Source organism: Macaca fascicularis, chromosome 2 (assembly GCF_037993035.2).
Source record: "Macaca fascicularis isolate 582-1 chromosome 2, T2T-MFA8v1.1".
In the NCBI taxonomy this organism is placed as follows: Eukaryota; Metazoa; Chordata; class Mammalia; order Primates; family Cercopithecidae; genus Macaca; species Macaca fascicularis.
In genome coordinates, this window is record NC_088376.1 from 125,659,981 (window position 1) to 125,682,796 (window position 22,816).

At 41.5% G+C, this 22,816-nt stretch overlaps 1 protein-coding gene across 17 annotated transcripts in view; it reads right to left on the reverse strand.

Annotated features, from left to right (window-relative positions):
• CADPS (calcium dependent secretion activator) overlaps nucleotides 1–22,816 on the reverse strand; it is a 489,813-nt gene that overhangs the window by 165,012 nt on the left and 301,985 nt on the right. For all 17 annotated transcript variants that reach the window (XM_045385957.2, XM_045385961.2, XM_045385964.3 and 14 more), the window contains exon 9: nucleotides 9,542–9,608. In XM_045385957.2, the coding sequence (XP_045241892.1) occupies nucleotides 9,542–9,608 (67 nt within the window). The remainder of the gene's footprint in view (nucleotides 1–9,541; nucleotides 9,609–22,816) is intronic.

Genomic DNA, 22,816 nt, shown 5'->3' on the forward strand with positions numbered 1-22,816 from the left:
TTTGGGCTTTTTGATTTTTTTTTTTTCCTTTTCTATTTCAGTGGCGTCCTTCTTGGAGAGCTGTATGCTGATGCCCTCTTCTGGTTATATTGCTAAACTCACTCTCGACAAACTGAACTGGTTTGAGTTGGTAAACCAAATTGAGTTGGTTTATTGGGAGCGTCTTGATTTAGGATTTTGCAATGTACTTTAGGAAATAAAGGAGGGGAGAAAGAATGATTTCTCTTTGAATGATTCTGATTATTGGAAATTTTTTGGGGAACCTCAGTTTTTCTAGAGCGCTTGAATGGTGGGAGAATTGCAAAGATTTGGAAAGCTTTACATTTATTTTTTACACTTCCACAAGACCACACTCAGTAAAAGCCATTCCCAATGAAATGAATGTTCCTCTGTCATAGAATTCTTTTAAAACTGTATTTTGTTGACGAAAAACTAAGGAGGCAGCGAGCACTGTTGTAATAAAGGCACGGCAGAGCCTGGAATGCATGTTAGAAGTGAGAAAGTCAGCCATCCTTGTCAGAGAGCCTGGCCTACAACAGAAAGCATAAAAATGTAGTGATCTTAAACAACCAGCAGATATCTGAAAGTGCACTTTGGAGAGAAGGGCATAAAGGACTATGTTTTTCCCATCCTTGGGATTTTCAGAGGGTAGGTACCTTCTCATGGAATCATGGGACAGACAGTTGGGACTTCTGAGGGAACAGTCAGCAAGGTTTTATTTTAAAGGTGGCTGCACCTCAGATACACCTTTAAAAACCCTTAGCTCATTTCCAGTCACTTGTTTAAACTAGAGAATGCTTTGAAATAATGTTCCTTAAAGAGCGGGTGGCGGGCTGGGCTCAGTAGCTCACGCCTGTAATCCTAGCACTTTGGGAGGATGAGGCAGGCGGATCATGAGGTCAGGAGTTTGAGACCAGCCTGGCCAACATGGTGAAACCCCCTCTTTACTAAAAATACAAAAATTAGGTGGGCATGGTGACAGGCTCCTGTAATTCCAGCTACTCTGGAGGCTGAAGCAGGAGAATCGCTGGAAATGGGAAGGCAGAGGTTGCAGTGAGCTGAGATCGCACCACTGCACTCCAGCCTGCCAGAAAGAGTGAAACTGCATCTCAAAAAAAAAAAAAAAAAAAAAAAAAAAAAGAGTGGATGACAGCATCTGCCTTTATTATTAGACAGTGTGTGTGTGGGGTGAGGGGGCGGATTAGGTTGTTAATATGTAGCTACATTCTTTAAGTCAGACCAGAATCAGAAACTCAGTTCAGAGTAGGTCTTAGGATTATACATTTTTCATAATTGTCTCAGATTCTCTCTCTCTCTCTTTTTTTCTCTCTCTCTCTCAAAATAGGGTCTTGCTGTTGCTCAGGCTGAAGCGCAGTGACACAAACATGGCTCACTACATCCTTGACCTCCTGGGCTCAAGTGATCTTCTTGCTTCAGCCTCCCCAGTAGCTGGGACTAGAGGCATGTGCCACCATGCCTGGCTTTTTTTTTTTTTTTTAATTTTTTTTTTTTGGTAGAGATGGCGGTGTGTAGGGGGGGGTGATATCTTACTATGTTACCTAGGCTGGTTTGAACTCCTGGGCTCAAGTGATCTTCCCAATTTGGTCTCCCAAAGTGCTGGGATTACAGGCATGAGCCACCACACCTGACCAGATATCTCTTAATACATGCTAAAGTGTGAGAACCACTGTTTTAATATATAGGAACTGTCTATAACCTCTAAGATTGACCCTGAGTTTCAATTATAGTTAGCAAGTAGATTCTAGTCATGAGATGAAAAGGTTAGACCTTTCTTGTCCCCAACTCTCCCCTCCCCTTCTTCTTATCACCTATAGGAGACTAAAATACTTGGACATAGAACAGTAGAATGTATTTTGTCTAGATCCCCTTTCCTTGCTTTTACCATCATTCTTTGAAAATTAATCAGCTGTTATTTTTACTGAACGCTGGTCACTAGCCCTTGTCCAAAATTCACATACATATTTTAGAAAAGCGTTGTTTATAATAGATGCATTCATTCATTCAACAAATACGTAGGTAGTGTGTTCGGTTTGGGGACTATAAACATGCAGAAAACCAGACATGATTCCTGTTCTCATGTCTAGTGTGAAGGTAGACATTAATCACGTTATTTCAGAAACGTGTTATCTTAATAATGGCAAATATTAAAAAGAGAGGTATATCATACTGTAAGAGCTTGGAGATTTGGTCTAGATGGGTGGTTGGGCAAGGAATTCCTGAGGAAGCATTGACGGATTGAGCCAAAATCTGAGGATGGAGAAAATTTTTATGGTGTGAATCACACAGTTCCTGGAGACTAAGGACTATTTTTAATGTGATGTAGTTGCGAATGAAGGATCACAGTGTCTAAATCCCAGATTTCTGATTGGCACTGAAGTGAAGGCCATTTGGTGGAGGAGAAGGAGAATAGATTTTAGAGTCATGCAGAACTGGATTTGGTTTTCAGATCCATTATTTTCTATGTGAACCAACACAGTTCAATTAACTTTTCTAGGACATGGTTTTGTGATCTATAAATGGGGATGATGATAACATCTGTGAGACATTTCCTTTTTTGATAATTAAAAGAGAATTTATTTCTTGTAGACATGGGGTCTCACTACGTTGCCCAGACTGGTCTCAGACTCCTGGCCTCAGGTGATCATCCCAGCTCAGTCTCCCTAAGTGCTGGCATTATAGATACAAGCCACTGCACCTGGCCTTCTGTGGGGGCATTTCTTATGTGTGCATGCAGGGCATTCATTGCCCTCCCATAACTGAATCCTGGTCTTCCTCTGGGAACCACTCTTTTTTCAATTTTCAATGCAAGTGGTTTGTGTGGGCCTAACTGTATGTCTAGCTGGAAGTACGGTGAGTAAAACACTTGTACTGGAACAATTGGAAACGAAAAGTTTTCTCTGGGGCTGGTAAACTTTTGTAAGGCTTGAGCTGCCAGAGATCATGCCTGAGAGTGAAGTCAATTCAGAGGAAATCAGAGCCAAGGGATTACATATATTGAGAGACAGAGGCTTGATAATATTGTTTGAGTCCTTGATCTAGCCATGACAGAAGACTCTCCAGTTAATTACTAGTTTAATTAGCTAACCAATACAATTCTTCCCCTTTTAAAACTTAAGGTTGTTTGGGTTGATATCTGCCATTTGCAACCAGAATATAAATATAAATGTCTTCTAGAGCAATTATGGAGTTGAGTGGCAAAAACAAACATTCAGAGCTACAAATTCTTCAACTACTCATATGTCTTACAATTCATTTTTGTGGTTAACTTATTTCAATATTGTATTCCCAGGTGACTACTACTGTATTCCAAGGCATTATGTATTATCTAACAATATTTTGTCTTGTTCTGATTTAGCTATTTTTCTGAAATCTAGAACATAATTTTTGGTAACATTCTTAGTTGGGAATCAGAAACAGAGGAGCCATGTTGGTTCTAGCTGAGTAATTCAGTTCTAGAACATTCTTTTAAAAATGTTTTATTTTAAAATGTTTTATTTCCATAGGTTTTTGGGGAACAGGTGGTATTCGGTTATACGAGTAAGTTCTTTAGTGGTGATGTGTGAGATTTTGGTGCATCCATCTCCCAATCAGTATACACTGAACCCAGTTTGTAGTCTTTTATCCCTCACCCTTTTCCCACCCTTTCCTCCTGAGTCCCCAAAGCCCATCGTATTATTCTTATACCTTTGCATCATCATAGTTTAGCCCCCACTTATGACTGAGAACATTTGATGTTTGGTTTTCCATTCCTGAGTTACTTCACTTAGAATAATAGTCTCCAATTCCATCCAAATTGCTGCGAATGCCATTAATTCATTTCTTTTTATGGATGAGTAGTATTCCAACATATATATAACATTCTGTATGCATTGATCTCTTTGGGTGCCAGTCCTGTCTAAGTGCTTGGAGTTACTGAAGGCACTTGCAATCAAAAGACCTGTGTTAGGTTTCTTTCTTTCTTTTTTTTTGAGAAAAATTCTCGCTTTGTTTCCCAGGCTGGAGTGCAGTGGCGCGATCTCGGCTCACTGCAAGCTCCGCCTCCTGGGTTCACATCATTCTCCTCCCTCAGCCTCCCAAGTAGCTGGGCATACAGGTGCCTGCCACCACGCCCGGCTAATTTTTTGTATTTTTGGTGGAGATGGGGTTTCACCGTGTTAGCCAGGATGGTCTCGATCTCCTGAACTCGTGACCTTGTGATCTGCCCGCCTTGGCCTCCCAAAGTGCTGGGATTACAAGCATGAACCACTGTGCCTGGCCTGTGTTAGGTTTCATATTTGGCTGCTTATAAGCCATTGACCTTGGGCAGGCCACTTAGCCACTCTGAGCCTTAGTTTCCTCTAATGTCAAGTTGAGAAAAGCCTTGTCCTCACTGTAGTACAGAAAGGTTATGAAGACCAGCTTGACGAACACTGTGTAAACTCTAAGAAACCGTATAAATACAAGTGATTATCCACATTATTAGAGGAACCACATAATATTACTGTTTGTATAGTGCTAAAATGGGGGGAAATGTCTCAGAAATTATTTGAACACCCATCAAAACAGTAGATTTTAACCAGAAATCTTTTTTTTTTTTTTGAGAAAGAATCTTCCTCTGTCACCCAGGCTGGAGTGCAGTGGAGTGATCTCAGCTCACTGCAGCCTCCGCCTCCCGGGTTTAAGTGATTCTCCTGTTTCAGCCAACTGAGTAGCTGGGACTACAGGTGTGCGCCATCATGCCCAGCTAATTTTTGTATTTTTAGCAGAGATGGGGTTTCACCATGTTGCCTAGGCTGGTCTCGAACTCTTGACCTCGTGATCCACCTGACTCAGCCTCCCAAAGTGCTAGGATTACAGGCATGAGCCACCATGTTCAGCCACTGGAAATCTTTTGATCATAGAATAAAAATATTTTTAAAATAAAAAGATGATAGCGTTAAGACTTTCTAACCTGATATGGGTGATAAGTTGGCCTGTTTTCACTGCTCTCCTTACACACACAGGGTGGGCGTTCTGGCTATCCAGTGGTGCTCTATGGAATTGGCACCTTTATCATTAGTGTTGATTTGGTCACATTAGAGTTACTAACAGTAGTAATCAATGTGCTTGGTTCTCACCGTGGACCCGAGGGTTTAGAACAAGGCCCCAGTAATTTCTTGACTCAGGGTACTGAAGGCCCATTTCCCCTTAATCTCTGGATTAGGGTTTGCAGCCAACCAAGTTTATAGGACATATATTGGAATTTCAAGGAACATGGCAAGAGGAGGCTTTATCATGCCATTTGAATATAGTCATCTATTTAGCTACTCTGATGCTTGGTTCCATAGAGAACATAAACTCAAAGAGGGTGTCCTCTGAAGGGAATAAGACCTTTCATTTAAGCAGGATAATGACTTCCAAGGCAGTGTTTCTCCAAGGGTGGCCTTTGGACCACCTGCATCAGTATCTCCTGGGGTGCTTGTTATAAGTACGGATTACTGGGCCCCACCCCAGACTTAATGTATCAGAGTCTTCTGGATGGCACCTTGGGGATCTGCATTTTAAACAACACCTGATGCAGATGGTCCAGGCCCACATTTACAGACATCATCTCATCGCACAGGAATGCTTGAATCTCTGGCACAGAAGCTCCTTGCGACTGCTTCATTCCCTTCACAGTTGGTAGGGTAGACTCTAGCCACCTCTATAATAATTTTAGCTCTGATCCTTAAGAAATGGGAATTGCTACTTTGGTCCAGCACTCCTCTGAGTATGTCCTTTATCCCTGACTAGTAGAAAGTCCCTTTATAGCTAACATTTTGTTCCCCAAGACAGTAGCACTAATAGGAAATCTCAGTCAGGGAGAGTTTTAATTGTTACGTGTTATAAGCAAAAATGTAGACTCTATGTGTACATGTAGGAGATGAATTTTGAGGAGACTAATGTTGGATGTCCTCTGTTCGTCTTTGTTTTTTTCAGACAATTTTCCTTGTTTTAAATCTAATGTATGAAATCATAATTGCATTGGAAATTGTGTGCTCCTAGCTCTCTATATAAATACGTTCCATAAGATCTAACATCTGAATTGAAAGACACAAAGATTCAGTAAGTCACTTGGGTAGATATACTTTCTGTTTGGTGGTTTCCACACTGTTTTCCAGGGAGTTCCCTCTAAGGCTGCCCAGGAGCAGGGGTGGGGTTAGGGGAATCTTCTCCCTCTCCCAGAACCCTCACCATTCTGCAAATTGAACCAGGGTGGTTCTCTGGGTTTCATGTTTGCATTTTGAGTTTCAAAGTAAGGGTTGGTGGCTAAAGAGAAACTGAAAATTGCTTGTACATATGACTGAATTCAACATTGCATGCAGCTGTTGGGGGCCAATTGTCACCACTTGGACTGACATCCTTTTCTTCAAACAACCTGGGACATTTTAGCTTCCTCTGCATTGGACCAGCACTGGCGCCTTGAACTTTCCTCCTGCAGCTCTGATGGCATTGGGGTTGTTTCAAAGGGAGTGTATTTTTTTCATTATGATATTGATAAAGTGCTTCTAAATGTGATCACTTAAATAGGGGAGAAGAAAAAAATGGAAATAATTTAAAAATAATGCAGTATTTTCTGGGTGTGCTAGCAAATTGCTTTTAGACATTGTTGTGGTGAATGGGACAAGAATTGAAAGAGAAGACCTGAGTTGTCACCCGGGCTCCCCCATTATCTTTGTGATGATGGGACTCTCATGTCACCTCTGTGTGTCACAGAGGTTGTTAAGGGAGAAATCTGATTCAGGCTGAAACAGATTTTTTTGGCGGGATGGATGTACCCAACATACCTTGACAGCTCTTTAAAGTTAATGAGAATCATATGTACATGAAAAATTTCTCAGAATTCTGAACTTATTTTCTCCTGCCTTTCTAGGAAAGATACTGAACTTTAGATGAGAAGTACCCTTTTATGATTCTCAGAAGTGAGCACAGAGCTTGCTTTTTAGCTGCTGTGTGACTTTCATCTTCTCTTGGTAGAAGGCTCAGTGTGAAGGCTTTAACACCTGTGTTCCAGTTGCCTGAAAAAATCATTCTCTCCCTTTTGGTTCTCCCTATACTTACTGTACAGACATGGCTTTACTGATGTTTTCCACACATTTCCTCTTGTTTTTCCTGAAGAGTTTCCTCTCCCGAAATAAGAGGTCATCTACTTCTCCTAAGTACTTAATCATATCAGAAGTTCTCAGAAATCTGAGAATGGTTGTCACCAGCCACTTCTCAGAGCACATGATCTCTTCTTTTTCAGCACCACCCAAGGTATTGCCTGAGCTTTTCTCCTCTCTCTTCCTTTTTCTTTTCTCTTCCATGAACATTTCCTGACTGCCTGTGCCAGACACTGGGCTAGGGACTGTGTATGAGTGTGGTGGAGGAAAGAGGGAAGGGCACAAAAAAGAATCAGAAACAAAACTGGCCCTGAAACAGTGCACAGTCTATCGGGGAGGCCAGGCATGCTCCCAAGTGATTCCAAGAGAGACTGCTGTGTCAAGTGCAATGAGAAGCACTGAGGGGCGAGAACCATGCATGACTCAGCACTGCTTTTTTTTTTTTTTTTTTAGACAGAGTCTTACTCTGTCTCCCAGACTGGAGTGCAGTGGCGCAATCTCCACCTCCCGGGTTCAAGCAATTCTCCTGCTTCCGCGTTCCCCGCAGCTGGGATTACAGGCGCAAGCCAGCATGCCTGGCTAGTTTTTGTATTTTTAGTAGAGATGGATTTTCACCATGTTGCCCAGGCTGGTCTCAAACTCCTGAACTCAAGTGATCCACCCACCTCCGCCTCTCAAAGTGCTGGGATTACAGGCGTGAGCCAGTGCTCCTGGCCAGCACCGTCTCTTTTGATGTGTCTTGTCTTCCCATTTACATTGTATGCTCTTTAAAGTGGATACCAGTTATTTTTACCTTCCCAATATCCATTTCTCCTTTTGGTAATGGCATCCTGATTTTGCATGAAAGACAATCCAGTGGGACTATCAATCCAAGTGCCACCCCTTCTTCCTGCTAAAAGTTGGGAGTGAACAAGTTTGGACTAAACCAATTCTCCCTCTATGAAATTTGACCCTCAAGGAGAGATGCAAGGATGGAAAGTGGTCAGAGCCAGTCTGTCTCATGACCACACCAGAAGTACTGGCCATGGTTCCAGGACTTGTGATGGTTAATATAAGGTGTCCACTTGGTTGGATTGAAGGATGCCTAGATGGCTGGTGGAGTACTATGTCTGGGTGTGTCTGTGAGGGTGTTGCCAGAGAAGATTGACAGTTGAGTTGGTGGCCTAGGAGAGGAAGACCCACATCCAGTGTAGATGGACACCATCCAATCAGCTGCCAGTGCAGCTAGAACAAAACAGGCAGAAGGAGGTGGGATAAGTTTGTTTGCTGAGTCTTCAGGCTTTCATCTTTCTTCCCTGCTACATGGTTCCTTCTGTTCCTAATGCCCTTGGGCATCAGACTCCAGGTGCTCTTTGGCCTTTATACACTGGGACTTGTACCAGTGGCTTGCTGGGGGCTCTTGGGCCTTTGGCCTCAGACTGAAGGCTGTACTGTTGGCTTCCTTTGTTTTGAGGTTTTCAGACTCAGAATAAGCCACTACCAACTTCTTTCTTCCCCCGTTTGCAGACAGCCTATTGTGTGGCTTGGCCTTGTAATCATGTGAGCCAGTTCTCCCTAATAAATGCCTTTTCTTATATACATACATCCTATTGGTTCTCTCCCTCTGGAGAAGCCTAACACAACTTGGATTTCTGGAACTATGCTGGCCCTGTTCTTAACATGGATGGGTAATTCAGACTTTTTCACAATTCTATGAGTTAACTCCAAAGCCTTCCATATATTCATTTTTTAAACCTTAATTAGCTTGAGTCTATTTCTGCTGTTTGCATATGTAGAACTCTAACAGATTCCTTTCTGGGAGCTAAATACCAGACCTTAGTTCTTCTCTATGTCCTCTCAATGTGCTCCACACAAAGTAGGTGCTGAATAAATATTGGCCAGTTAATAGTCTGAGGAAATGTACTGCAAGCTAAAATAGCTTCAATTGCTTAGCCATGCATTATTTTAATTATTATTATTTTTTTTGGAGACGGAGTTTTGCTCTTGTTGCCCAGGCTGGAGTGCAATGGCACAGTCTCAGCTCACTGCAACCTCCACCTCCCCGGTTCAAGTGATTCTCCTGCCTCAGCCTCCCTAGTAGCTGGGATTACAAGCATGCACCACCACGCCCGGCTAACTTTTTGTACTATTACTAGAGACAGGGTTTCACCATGTTGGTAAGGCTAGTCTTGAACTCCTTTTAAAATGATATAAAAATAGAGAATAGAGCACAAGGGAGACCTTTGGGTACTGGAAATGTTCCGTATCCTCCTCTGAATGGTGGTTACATGGATATATGTAAAAATTCATTGTGCTAAATGCATGAGCTCTGTGTATTTTATTAAAGTTATACTCAGTTAAAAAGCATTCATTCATTCTAGCAAATCTTTAATACTGATGTCTCTTAAGACTGATATTATTAGAGTTGAAGAGTTAGTTACCTGCACCAATACAAAAAACCTTTTCTTCCATCTCTTCCAGACATTCTTACCGATGGCCCATAAATACCTAAGGGAAAGGAGAAAGACCAGAGCTGCATTAATGCATGAGTGAGTGAATTGTTGAACACACTTTGCCATGAGGCTTGGTACATATAAACAAGGAAATGCACATGGCTCAGGAACAGGGCACAGATTTTGGAGCCTGTGGTTGAGCATAAGCAACAGCAAGCACTGTTCACTTCCACTTACAGGAGGAATTGAGGCCTATCGTGAGACTTAGACTCCTTGACTGATTCCAGAAAGCATCTTGGAAAATGTTATGCTGCAACTTAATTTGTGTACGCGCTAAAAGTCTTTTAGGTAGGGGAACTCCTGAAAGACACTGCACACAAAAGAAAAAAGAGGGTGCTAAATCTCACAACTCTTTTGCCTCTTGTCAAGTTTCATTCAGGAAAACCTTCCCTTGTTTTCTTTTGCTGTATTGCAGGTGTATTACAAGGAGAAATGCGGGTACATTACAGGGAGGAAGTTCCAAGTCAACACAGGAAGTGCTCCCCACTTCCTTCCTCCTTCTCCAAAAGCTCTTCGGTTGAAAGAAATTAATTTTTTATACAGGAAAATAAAATAAAAAGGAGGGTTGAGAACTACAGAGGCAGAGCTCAAAGCTATCTGGATATGTTAAGATAAGTATTACTGCTTTTTTTTTTTTTTTGAGACGGAGTTTCACTCTTGTTGCCCAGGCTGTAGTGCAATCGTGTGATCTCAGCTCACCACAACCTCCTCCTCCTGGGTTCAAGTGATTTTCCTGCCTCAGCCTCCCAAGTAGCTGGGATTACAGGGATGCGCCACCATGCCTGGATAATTTTGTATTTTTAGTAGAGATGGGGTTTTACCATTTTGGTCAGGCTGGTCTCAAACTCCTGACCTCAGTTGATCCATCCGCCTCAGTCTCCCAAAGTGCTGGGATTACAGGCGTGAGCCACCGCGCCTGGCCTAAGATCAATATTACTAATCAATTCATGTATTATCCTATCTGCTTTGTGGATTGTTACACATTGAACTGGCACCAATCTAGGAATCGAGGCTGGCATTTTTCAGGCTCTATCCAACTAAGAAAGGAGAGATCTGGTCATACTGAAATACATTCAAATACTAACTGAGTTCTAAAACTGGCTTTACCTGTTTACTGTCATCAATACCCACTGGAAAACTTCCAAATCCTCACCTCACCTCAAATCAGACAGAATTTCTGCTTTGGAACATAATGAAGAATTCACCTAATTAAAACTTTTCCTGCCTGACAAATTTTGGGGGCCCTTAAGAGTGGCTGGCAGCCAAAATCTACTCAGACCTTCAAGCCAGAAACCCAGGAGTCATCCTGGGTCCTTCTGTTTCCTCATCCTTTTTCCTCAATAGCCAAGTGCAGTTGAGTTTTTACCTCCTGGGGAGTTCCTCACGGCTCCGTCTTCCCTCTTCCCACTTCCACTATTTCAGTCCCCACCCACATTTTTTGCTTCCATGGACAATTATAGAGGAACCTCTTAATTGGTTTCAGGGACACGAGAATGATTTTTATCCTATTCCTGGAAATGAGACAGAGCTTACCACCTGCAAATCTTATCATGCCTTTTCCATGCTAAAATTCCTTCAGTGCCTACCCTCTTCCCCTGCCATTTATATGAAAAGTGCCTCAAATTTTGGCCTCTTACATTTCATTTTCATGATTGGTCCCACATCTGTTCACCTATTCTATTGATTTACTTGATATTTTTCTTTAAATTAACTTACTTAACATGAATACGTTTATTTTGAAAAGGAAACTATATTATAGGCTTGATATACTAATTATACATTATGTAGCACACATTAAAATACATAAATGATTACACTTGTCCCTCAGCACCTACAGGGAATTGGTTCCAGGACCCCTGCAGACACCAAAATCCACAGACGCTCAAGTCCCTTACATAAAATGGTATAGTATTTGCATATAAACTAAGCACATCCTTTTTAAAAAAATTTTTGGCCGGGCGCGGTGGCTCACGCTTGTAATCCCAGCACTTTGGGAGGCCGAGGCGGGGGGATCACGAGGTCAGGAGATCGAGACCATCCTGGCTAACACAGTGAAACCCCATCTCTACTAAAAAAAAAATACAAAAAATTAGCCGGGCGTGGTGGCAGGCGCCTGTAGTCCCAGTTACTCGGGAGGCTGAGGCAGAAGAATGGCGTGAGCCCGGGAGGCGAAGCTTGCAGTGAGCCGAGATCGCGCCATTGCACTCCAGCCTGGGCGACAGAGCCAGACTCTGTCGCAAAGAAAAAAAAAATTTTTTTTCTTTTTTTGAGATGGAGTCGCACTCTGTCACCCAGGCTGGAGTGCAATGGCATGATTTCCTCACTGCAACCTCCACCTCCTGGGTTCAAGTAATTATCCTGCCTCAGCCTCCTGAGTAGCTGGGATTACAGATGTGTACCACCATGCCTGGCTAATTTTTGTATTTTTAGTAGAGACGAGGTTTCACCATGTTGACCAGGCTGGTCTCGAACTCTTGACCTCAGTTGATCTGCCTGCCTTGGCCTCCCAAAGTGCTGGGATTACAGGTGTGAGACACCTCGCCTGGCCCCTCCCATATATATTAAATCATCTCTAGAGTACCTATAATACGTTGTACAATGTAAATACTATGTAAATGGTTGTTATACTGTATTATTTTTAATTCACATTATTTTTTATTATGGTATTTTTATTTTTCATTGTTTTTCCCCCCCAAATATTTCCCATCCATGGTTGGTTGATTTCTCAGATGTAGAACCTGTGGATAAGGAAGGCCAATTATATCTGATCCATGCTCGTCTGTATATCATTAAAACAATCTAGTGTACTATCAGTGGCATGAATGCACTTGGGAAAACCTTAGCCTATAGGGACAAAGTCCAGCATCTTGACCTAGCCTAAAAAACTTTTCATTTTCCATCTCTGCTTACACCTTTGACTTGGTTCCCGCACATTGTATTATCTACATTGTGTATCTGTAATTCCTGACCACACCATAAAAATTCACACCTCTGTAACTTGGTACAACCTATGCTGCCTGGGATGCCTTCTCCCTGTTCCTCATGGGAAAACTCATATTCTCCCTCACTTTAAACCTTTACTTTGATGTCATCATCTCCTAGGCCTTGTAGATAATTCTGCTGTTACAATTATCACACAGCTTTAATTTATTTGTGGTTATATTTATTGTTACTATTGAACTGTGAGTTTCTGGAGGGAAGGAACTCTGATCCTGCTTTCTAAATACCTAGCACAGAACCATGTTCTTCTTTCTGAATTCTTATCAGTTCCTGATATATGGTAACTGGTCAATAGACGTTTGTTATAGTTCAGTTGGTTTTAAGCGCCATGCTCTTGAGAGATCAGAGCGATCTTTCTAAAGATTTCTGATGAGATTTTAAAACACTGCATACAAAACATGTAATCCATTGCCAAGTTCTTCAAGCTTGCCTTCCCAAATGTACCCCATATCATTCCATCCCTATTGCAACTACCCAGTCAAGTCACCATCAACACCACCTAGACCATGACAGGAGTCTGATAACGGACTTTCCTACTTTCCTTCTTGTGTCTATTCTCCATTCATCCTGCAGTAGCTAGACTGACCTCTTAAATGGGTAAATCAGATCGCCAGTATGCTTATTCTAAATATGAATGGGAAACTATGGAAGGGTTTTAAAAGGTGGGGTGGGGGGGATACAATCATATTTCTATTTAAGAAGATCTCACTGGCTGCTAGATAGAGAATACACTGTAGGAGGAAGGGGGTGGCAAGAGAGAAAGCAAAGAGATCAGTGAAGAGCTGGTCACAGGGGCTCAGGCAAGAGAGGTGATGGCTGGACCAAAGCTGAGGCAGGGAGCATTGACCAGATGACTGATAAGTTTATCAGCCCTGTGCTGCAGCTGAGGCCGGCGCAAACAGCTCTGGGGTTACATAGATCATCCAGCTGTCCTGGTCAGTGCTTAAAATAATATATTAATGTATTCATGGAATAAATGGACATAAGAGGGAGGTTCAGCCAGGGCTAAGGAGAGAGATTATTGGCTTGTAACAGTTAAGAGTATAATCTTCCAGTTCTAGTTCTACCAGTTACTGTGAGATGTTGGTCAAGATGCTTAACCTCTTGGTGCTCCGTAAGACAGGTCAGTAATGGTTCCTCACTAATAGGGCTGTTGTGAGGATTAAATGAGACAGTGCTTGTGAAGTATAAGCATGAGGCACGTCAGGAAGTAGATGCACAATAAATGTCAGCTTTATTACAAAATCTCTCTATGGGCAGAGGAAAATGTATCATTTTAGCAGCAAACAATAAGTTAAATATGTGAAAGGAAATCTTGGACTTAGGTACATAGGGAAGTAGATGATGTAAAAAATCAAATTCAGGAAGTGGGCAAGAAATTTTGTAGTTTTTTTAGTAATGACTAGCAAGATTGTAACAGCCTCACACTTTTCTGGAATTGTATCTGGCAGCTACTAACGCTTTGCCTTTACTTTGCATCCATAGAAAGAGATTTGCAACAGTGAATACAGCTACAACATCTATTGTGTATATAATCATAATACATGAGAATAAAAGTAGAAGAAGAAGTTCATAGAACCTATACAGTGTAATTCATATTGAATCGTTAACTACTTCATAATAAAAACAATAACTACTACTTAGTGAAGTGTTACAAGTTTTCTGTGCTGTGCCAGGCACTTTATGGGAATTTATTACACTCATCTGGAGGAGTTAAGAGCTTAAATGTGGAGATACGTTACCCAGATTCATGTGCAATCTTGGGCAAATAAATTACTAGAGTTATCTCTACTTTGGTTTTCTCATCTATACAATGGGGATAATAATAATGGTACCTACCTCAAGGGTGTGAGGATTAAAGTAGAAACATAAAGTGCTTAGAACAATAGCTAGGTTAAAGTAAATACTTACTATTAGCTATATCATTATATACTATTATTCCTGTTTTACGGTTGAGGGAGCTGAGGCTAAGAAAGTTTAAGTAACTTTCCCAGGTTCCACAGCGGATGAAGGACACAGTCAGAAATTAAACTCAGAACAGTCTGACTCTAAAGCACCCTCTTCTTCACACTCTTCCTCCTCCTTTCTAGATGACAAACTTTGGTTTCTTTTTTTGAAGTAAGAACATGAGTCACGATTCTAATTGAACAGAGGGGATTTCTGGTTAAAGGCTTCTGAATGGGAAAGCTGGTGGGATCAGAGAAAAGGCAACAATTTTCCTTCGGAAAGTCTGCTTGAGGGAGGGGCTTTCCCTCTGAGGTTTTCCTCAGAATTTATTGCTAATTTGGCACATACCAGAAGGTGTCAAAACCAAGAAAAACTGAGGGCTGAGATGTACTGTTTCTGTCTAGTCAGCTCCGGCTCTGCATTTTCTTGGGTGGAAACATGCTCATTAAATGGGATGCACAGTACCTGGAGCAGATGGAAGTTCTGTTATTGCAGACATACAGGTGGCTTCCCTCCTAGCTCCTCACACTACAGGCAGATCTATTTGTGTGGGCATTAGTGGCCCTGAATCTCTGTCTTCAGGCTGTCCGGATATGTGGAAATCTGGATTTACCAATAGATAAAGCAGCATTCTAATGTACTGAGAGGCAGTTTAGACCAGTGGTTAGATCTCAGACTAAAGGAGAAACACCTAAGTGGCAATTTTGGCTCTGTCGTTAACTTTCCTTTGGCTTAGCTGCCCTGTGCCTCAGTTTCCTTAGCTGTAAAATGGGGATAACATAATAGTTACTTTATAGAGTTCTTGTGAGAACTCATGGGGGTGATATGTGTCAAGCACTGAGCATGCTCACTGGCACGTGGTAAGGACTGGATAAGTATTATCGTTGTTGTTATGTGTGCTACTATTTGTAGTAGTAAAAACAGCAGTCCTCACAGTGGCTCACACCTGTACTCCTAGCACTTTGGGAGGCTGAGGTGGACAGATCAGTTGAGGTTAGGAGATTGAGACCAGCCTGGTCAACATGGTGAAACCCCATCTCTACTGAAAAAAAAAAAATTAGCTGGGCATGGTGGTATGCATCTGTAGTCCTGGCTACTCAGGAGGCTGAGGTATGAGTATCAGTTGAACCTGGAAGCAGAGGTTGCAGTGAGCTGAGATCATGCCACTGCACTTCAGCCTGGGTGACAGAGCAAGACTGTCTCAAAAAAAAAAAAAAAAAAAAAAAAAAGAAAAAAAGAAAAAAAAAAGCAGTCCTAGTAGAAAGAGTAAATAATTACCAACTTTGTAAAGGGTTTCTCTTTGGATTCTTTACTTGAACTCACATTCAACTTTTGGGTGCACATCTGTTGAGAAGGAAAGTGAGGTACACATGTCTGGGTTTGGAGCTTCAGGCCATATTTTGCATCATGATTTGAATGTATCCTCTCTTATGACATTTTTGTAAAATTCTTGCTACTGGGTCACTGACATTCATGTTATTCACTGGGGACATTTTAGTTATATGAGAGGCCAGAGAGAGCAACCTACAAAGGATTAAAAATATAAGAGGAAGATTCATCTGTGTTCAACTTAAGTTCCAGGAATCCCCCAAAATTGCTGAATCATGGAAGACCACCGTGGCCTGAGTGTCCCTCTGCTCTGGGACTACTTGGCAGGGTAGCACCCATGGCAATGCTTGCAACTTTTCATTTGAATAAAAAAAGGGACAGTCTTCTCTCATATGATATTTGTGAATTTAATGTGAATTAGTAACATAGCTCTCTTTATTAAATATCTACTCTTGCGGCCGGGCGCGGTGGCTCACGCCTGTAATCCCAGCACTTTGGCAGGCCGAGGCGGGTGGATCACGAGGCCAGGAGATCGAGACCATCCTGGCTAACACGGTGAAACCCCGTCTCTACTACAAAATACAAAACATTTGCCGGGCGCGGTGGCGGGCGCCTGTAGTCCCAGCTACTCGGGAGGCTGAGGCAGGAGAATGGCGTGAACCCGGGAGGCGGAGCTTGCAGTGAGCCGAGATCGCGCCACTGCACTCCAGAATGGGTGACAGAGCCAGACTCCGTCTCAAAAAAAAAAAAAAAAAAAAAAAAATCTACTCTTGCAACTGTCAAGTATACAATATATTGTTATGAATCATAGTCATCATATTATACAATAGGTCTCTTGAACTTATTCCTCCTTGTCAGAAATTCTTCATCAGAATTTCTTATAAGAATAGAAGTCACAGTGAGACAAGAACCATGATTCCTACAGGGATGCTTTTGTCCTCTTCTTGGGTGTGAAGGAGTGTATGCAGAGCAGGGAGACTCCAGGTACCTCAGCTATCTTACAGCAGCCCAGCAAGAAGAAGCATGGGCTGGGGAAAAGTACAAAGAATAGATAAAAGCAAATAACAATGATGATTACAACCAACACCACTAACAACAATAACTCTTCTATAGCTGTAGCTGTTACCATGTATCAGACCTTGTTCTAAATACTGTATATGTATTAGCTCATTTAGTCCTCACAACAACCCTACAAGACAAACACTGTTGTTATTTCTGTTTTATGTTGAGCAAAATGTAGTCCAGAGGGGTTAAGAAACTTGCCTACAGCTAGTAAGTGGTTGTGGCAAGAATTTCATTCCAGGCAATTTGACCTAATTGGCATTTAGGGATAATAAAGAAGACAAAGTAGAATCACAAAGATATTCAGCTAATTCCAAAGAAGGCAGAAAAATAGGAAAAAGGGAACAAAGATCAGATAGGACAAACAGAAAATAAAAAGCGAGGATGACAAATAACAAAATAAGTTTAAATCTATCAATAATAACATTAAATGTAATTAGGCTAAATATCTCAACTAAAAGGCAGAGATCTTCAAATCTGAGTTAAAAACTTAGACCGCATTCTATGCTGCCTATAAAAAATGCACTTTATAAAAGACACAAATAGGTTAAAAATAAAAAGATAGAAAAAAAAGATTTACCATGCTAACACTTTTTTTATTAAAAAAACTGGAGTGGCTATATCACTGTCATACAAAGTAAATTGCAGGAAAAGAATATTGCTGGGGATCAAGAAGATTATTTCATAATGATAAAGGAGTAAGTCAATCAAGAAGACATAGCAATCTTAAATGTTTATGCAGCTAACAACAAAGCTGCAAAATATATGAAGCAAAACCAGACATAACTACAAGGAGAAACAAATTTAAAATTGTAGTAAGAGATTGAGAGCTTCCTCTAAATGAATGACAGAAAATCAGTAAGGATATAGATTATTTGAACAACACTATAAACTGACTTGATCTAATTGACATTTATAGATAAGAAGTCAACAAGGGAGATAAAATGAAACACTGAAGATATTTAATTAGTCTAGTCCAGTACCCTGGTTTTAGAGTCTGTGCCAGAAAGAGTGGTGTCTTGGAGACCTATGAGGAGGAGAGAAGTGTGATGATTTTGAAGAACAAGAGGTCTAGAACAGTAGCACAGCTACAGAAATGGAAGGGGAAAAGAGATTTTAAGAGGATAGCCGAGTGTTACAAACTGTATTCCTTTTGAAGTTTTTAAAAAAATACAAGGATAATCAGAACTGCTGCAAATTACTCCTGGTTGGTGGACTGTGATTCATTGAATGAATTAAATGTGGAGCCATAAGGAGCTCTCTATTTTAGTCAAGCTTCAGGTCCTCAGTTAAGGTTGGATTGAAAGCAATAACTGTGGACCCAGCTCTAATGCTTGCTCTGACTTGGGCAAGAATTTTAACGACTTTAAGCTCCAATTTCTCTAAGTGTAAATGGGGGTTCATTTATTCACTTATTCATCTAAACAATAAATAATTCACTGGACTTTTGCTACATGTCAGTCTCTGTATGAAGGTCCTGTGAAAAAAGGGGACAAATTTCCCTTCTGACAAGGAACTCACAGTCTAGTGGGAAAGACAGACAACGAACTAACAAATAAAGAAGTATATGATATAAATGATAACAGCTCTGGTGAAAACAAAACAGAGTAAGAGAGAGAGGGAGGACACAGGTGGGCCAGGTAAGGCTTTCTGATAAGGTATAGAAATGTTGGAGATCTGGGTGAAAGAGAAGGGAAACAGCCGGGGCAAGGGCCTTCAGATGGGGGTGTACTTTGTGCCTGGGAGGAAGAGCAAGGAGGCCAATGTGGCTGGAACAGTGATCAAGACCAGGTAGGCAGGGTCTCGTAGTCATGGTAACAACATTGGCTTTTACTCTGAATGAGATGGGGAATCACTGGAGGTTTTCCTGCATTCGAGTGGCAGGATCCGACTTGCGTTTTTTAAATAAAATTCCCTTGCTTCATGGTAGGAAATAGAATACTGGGAGGCAGGGGCAGAAGCAGGGAACTGCTTATGAGGCAGGAGCAGCAAGTGAAGGGAAGCAGCAATGGAGGCTTGGAGGCCAATGGTGATATGGAGGCAGGGGTGAAGGGTTGAATTCTAGATTTATCTTGAAGACAGAGGGAAAAGAATTTGATGATGGCCAGGTTTGGTGGCTCATGCCTGTAATCCCAGCCCTTTGAGAGGCTGAGGGGGGAGGATTGCTTAAGGCTAAGAGTTTGAGAACCGCCAAGGCAATATAGTGAGATCCCATCTCTCTCTCTCTCTATATATATATATTTTTTGTAAATCTTAGCTGGGCGTGGTAGTACATGGCTATAGTCCCAGCTACTTGGCAGGCTGAGGTGGGAGGACTGCTTGAGCCCAGGAGGTCAAGGCTGCAGTAAGCTAGGATTGCACCTTTGCAGTCCAGTCTGGGTGACAGAGCAAGACCCTGTCTCAAAAAGAAATACAAAAATTGATGGTGGATGAGGAAGAAAAATGTCAATGATCACTTCAAGGTTTTTGGTCTGGGTATCTGGGTGAAGGGGGGTTCATTTATTAAGATGGGAGAATGATAATACCTACTCCTTGTGAGGCAGTTTCAGTGATAAAATAAGAGAATGGATGTGAACGTACTTCCTGAACTTGAAAACACCATACAGATAAAAAAGATGAAAATTAGAAAGGCACCTAGGAGTTGCTGATTCTCAAATATGCCCAGATACTAACATTTTGAGATCCAGAAACAGTGTTGATTTTTCCCATTGACACATTTCTATTCAATAAAGTTATTCTGAATGGCCCAGTGGCTCATTCAAAGAACCACAGTGCACACCAATATTCATAATTCCCAGTGATGCTTATGTTCCTTTTATGTTTACAAAAACCTTAATGTGGAAACAATTTATAACCTCAGCTATGCTTCTTAAAAATTCCTTTTTCGGCTGGTCATGGTGGCTCATGCCTGAAATCCCAGAACTTTGGGAAGCCAAGGCAGCAGATTGTTTGAGTCCAGGAGTTTGAGATCAGCCTGGCAAAACCTCATCTCTACCAAAAAATACAAAAATTAGCTGGGTGTGGTGGTGCACACCTGTGGTCCCAGCTACTTGGGAGGCAGAGGTGGGAGGATGGCTTGAGCCTGGGAGGCAAAGGCTGCAGTGAGCAGAGATCAGGCTGCTGCACTCCCGCCTGGGTGACAGAGCCACATCCTGTCTCAAATTTTTTTTTTTTCCTTTTTCTCTTCCATTTTCTAAGCTGTGACATTGCTCTCATATTTCTATCCTCCTTTACACAACTGGGCTCAGTAAAACTATTTTAAGTTTAAATGGAAAAAATATTGTAGTCCATAAACATTTTTATTTTCCCTGAATAGTACCTTAGGCAACTACAGTTGCTCACCCCTGATTTAGGCCACATTGGGTCTGATGGTGTTATTAAGGCATCCACCGTTCACTTTTCAGAGCTATTTTAAGCTCTCTTGGTGTATTTCCTGGCAGGGGTAATTTTAAAATGGAAGTCTAGCAATATGAAATAGCTATGAAACCTGTCAGAAGTGAGCTACGTATTTCTTCTGTCATCTGTAGGGTCAAAGTAGCCTGAAATATGTCAATAATTTTACAAACAAATCAACACAAAAATTCCCCAATCCAAATCAGTTAGTTCAGTTTCCAGCAGAGTGAATGAAGAAAATGTGGGAAATGGAAATTCATCCAATGGAGAAAATAATACCTGTGTCAAGTGGTTGTTGTGGAGAATAAGTGACAGAATAAACTTCCTAGTACAGTGTTTCAAAGGGGACTTGAATGTGGGTTGAGGCACTGATCATCTTTTTAAAGGAAGTTGAAAAAAAAGCAGTTTAGAGGACAGATACGTTCATTCATATTCTGTTCTCTATTTTCTCTCTTTGATCTGCCCTATCCCCTTTGTCTCTCTCTCTCTCTCTTTCTATGTCTGTTCTGCTCACTCATGTGCTGGTTCCTTTAGCAAATATTTACGGAGTATTTATGAGGCAGGATTTTGCTAAAGATGCAGATCTTTTCTTGTGTACTACAGAAACCTAACTGAATTATCAACCCCTTTGTCTTGAAAGTAGGATGTTCATCACAGGGGGAAGACATATTAGGAAGAAATTCCATGAATATTGTCAGAATATATACCAGGAGCATGATAAGAAGGAAGAACGGTAGACCTCAGCAATGTTTCACGGCATTCTAATTTAATTGAAGAAAATCTGGTTGTACTTTATCCTGGACACTTGACAAAGGACTGAGTGTATACTTAGGGCCCTGCATACGCTCCTATGGCGTTTTCACACCCCAGGCAGAAGAGCTTTGCCCTAATCCCATCTCAGGCTTGGAATAATTTGGCCTCAAGACAATGCAAAGCAAATTCTCTAAATCCAAACCAAACCTGGCGTTGAGTCACTGGTCTCCAGATCACAGGTGACCTTTGCTTCCTCTGGAACCCTTCATACCTGAACCTCTCTGGTGCCCTGACTGGTAGGTCTTTGTTTTTCTCTGGAACCTTGGGCTTTTTTCGCTTCCTAGAACTCCGAGGCACCGTGGCTAGGCTCCTGTTTTTACTCTCTGACTGCATGCTGCTGTGGTCTGCTCATCTACTGGGAAGTTCAATTCCTGTCCTGGACTTCATGTGAGCTTCTGTTTAATCTTGTCTTAATCACGGCTAGGCCCTGAAATTGGGTTTCCGAATTCCCCAAACCTCTAGTACATCTAACCAACCCTCTTTTTTTTTTTTTTTTTTTGAGATGGAGTCTCACTCTGTTGCCCAGGCTGGAGTGCAATGGAGCAATCTTGGCTCACAGCAACCTCCGCCTCCCGAGTTCAAGCGATTCTCCCGCCTCAGCCTCTTGAATAGCTAGGATTACAGGCGCCCGCCACCATGCTTAGCTAATTTTTTTTTGTATTTTTAGTAGAGATGGAGTTTTATCGTGTTGGTCAGGCTGGTCTCAAATCCTGACCTCAGGTGATCCTCCTGCCTTGGCCTCCCAAAGTGCTGGGATTACAGGCGTAAGACACCGTGCCCAGCTGTAACCCTCATTTTTAACGGCACTTTTAACACTTTGAGCCTTATCATCAATATATATACACCCAAAAAAGAATTAATGAGACTTCTGTAGGGCCCAGAGGGGCTGAGCAGAATGATAGCCAGTTGGCAGTGTACCTGCAGAATACCCGCCGAACACTCCATTCCCTTCTACCAGTTAAACTCTCCCTTTTCAGAGTTACACAGTTATCATGTTTTCTGAGATAATGAGATCCATGTGATTTAGTTTAATAGGTCATGGCTCACCATATACTCAGTCATCAACAAACATTTTCTAGAAATATCACTGGTTTTATTTGTAAAAAAAAAAAATATGGCATCTTACCTATTCTTTTTACTTCACTTGAAATTAATTGGTCATTTTTCTCAAACCTTAAGAAAATGAAGATGATCACAGATTTTCTATTTTTCCTCATTCATTTAAATGCTGCACTAAATACTAAAATATATTAAACGTGAATTGGTTGAAGGTGGCCTGTCCCTGCTGCTCACACCTTGAAGATGTGGTTGCTGATTGAGGTGTGAGTGAGCCATATGTAGAGTCTGAATGATCTGGATGCCTCTGACAAGGTACACAGAGCCTACAGGACCTCCCCAAACTAGAATCACCTAGCATGCTGCTTAGACAGTTTTGAATTGTCCTAGAAACGCTATTAGAGAAAGAGAAGGACATTTTTCTATCTTGACAGCAAAAATGCAAATACAGTCCTCCTAAGAATTGAGGGAGATTATAGTAAATATCAAAGTAAAATATTTTAATATGGATCCTTTATATTTCCTTCTACATAGTTCTCTGAAGATCTTGTGTTTGCTTCTGTTTTTGTTTTGAGAAATGAACAGACGTGTGTCCAAAACTGC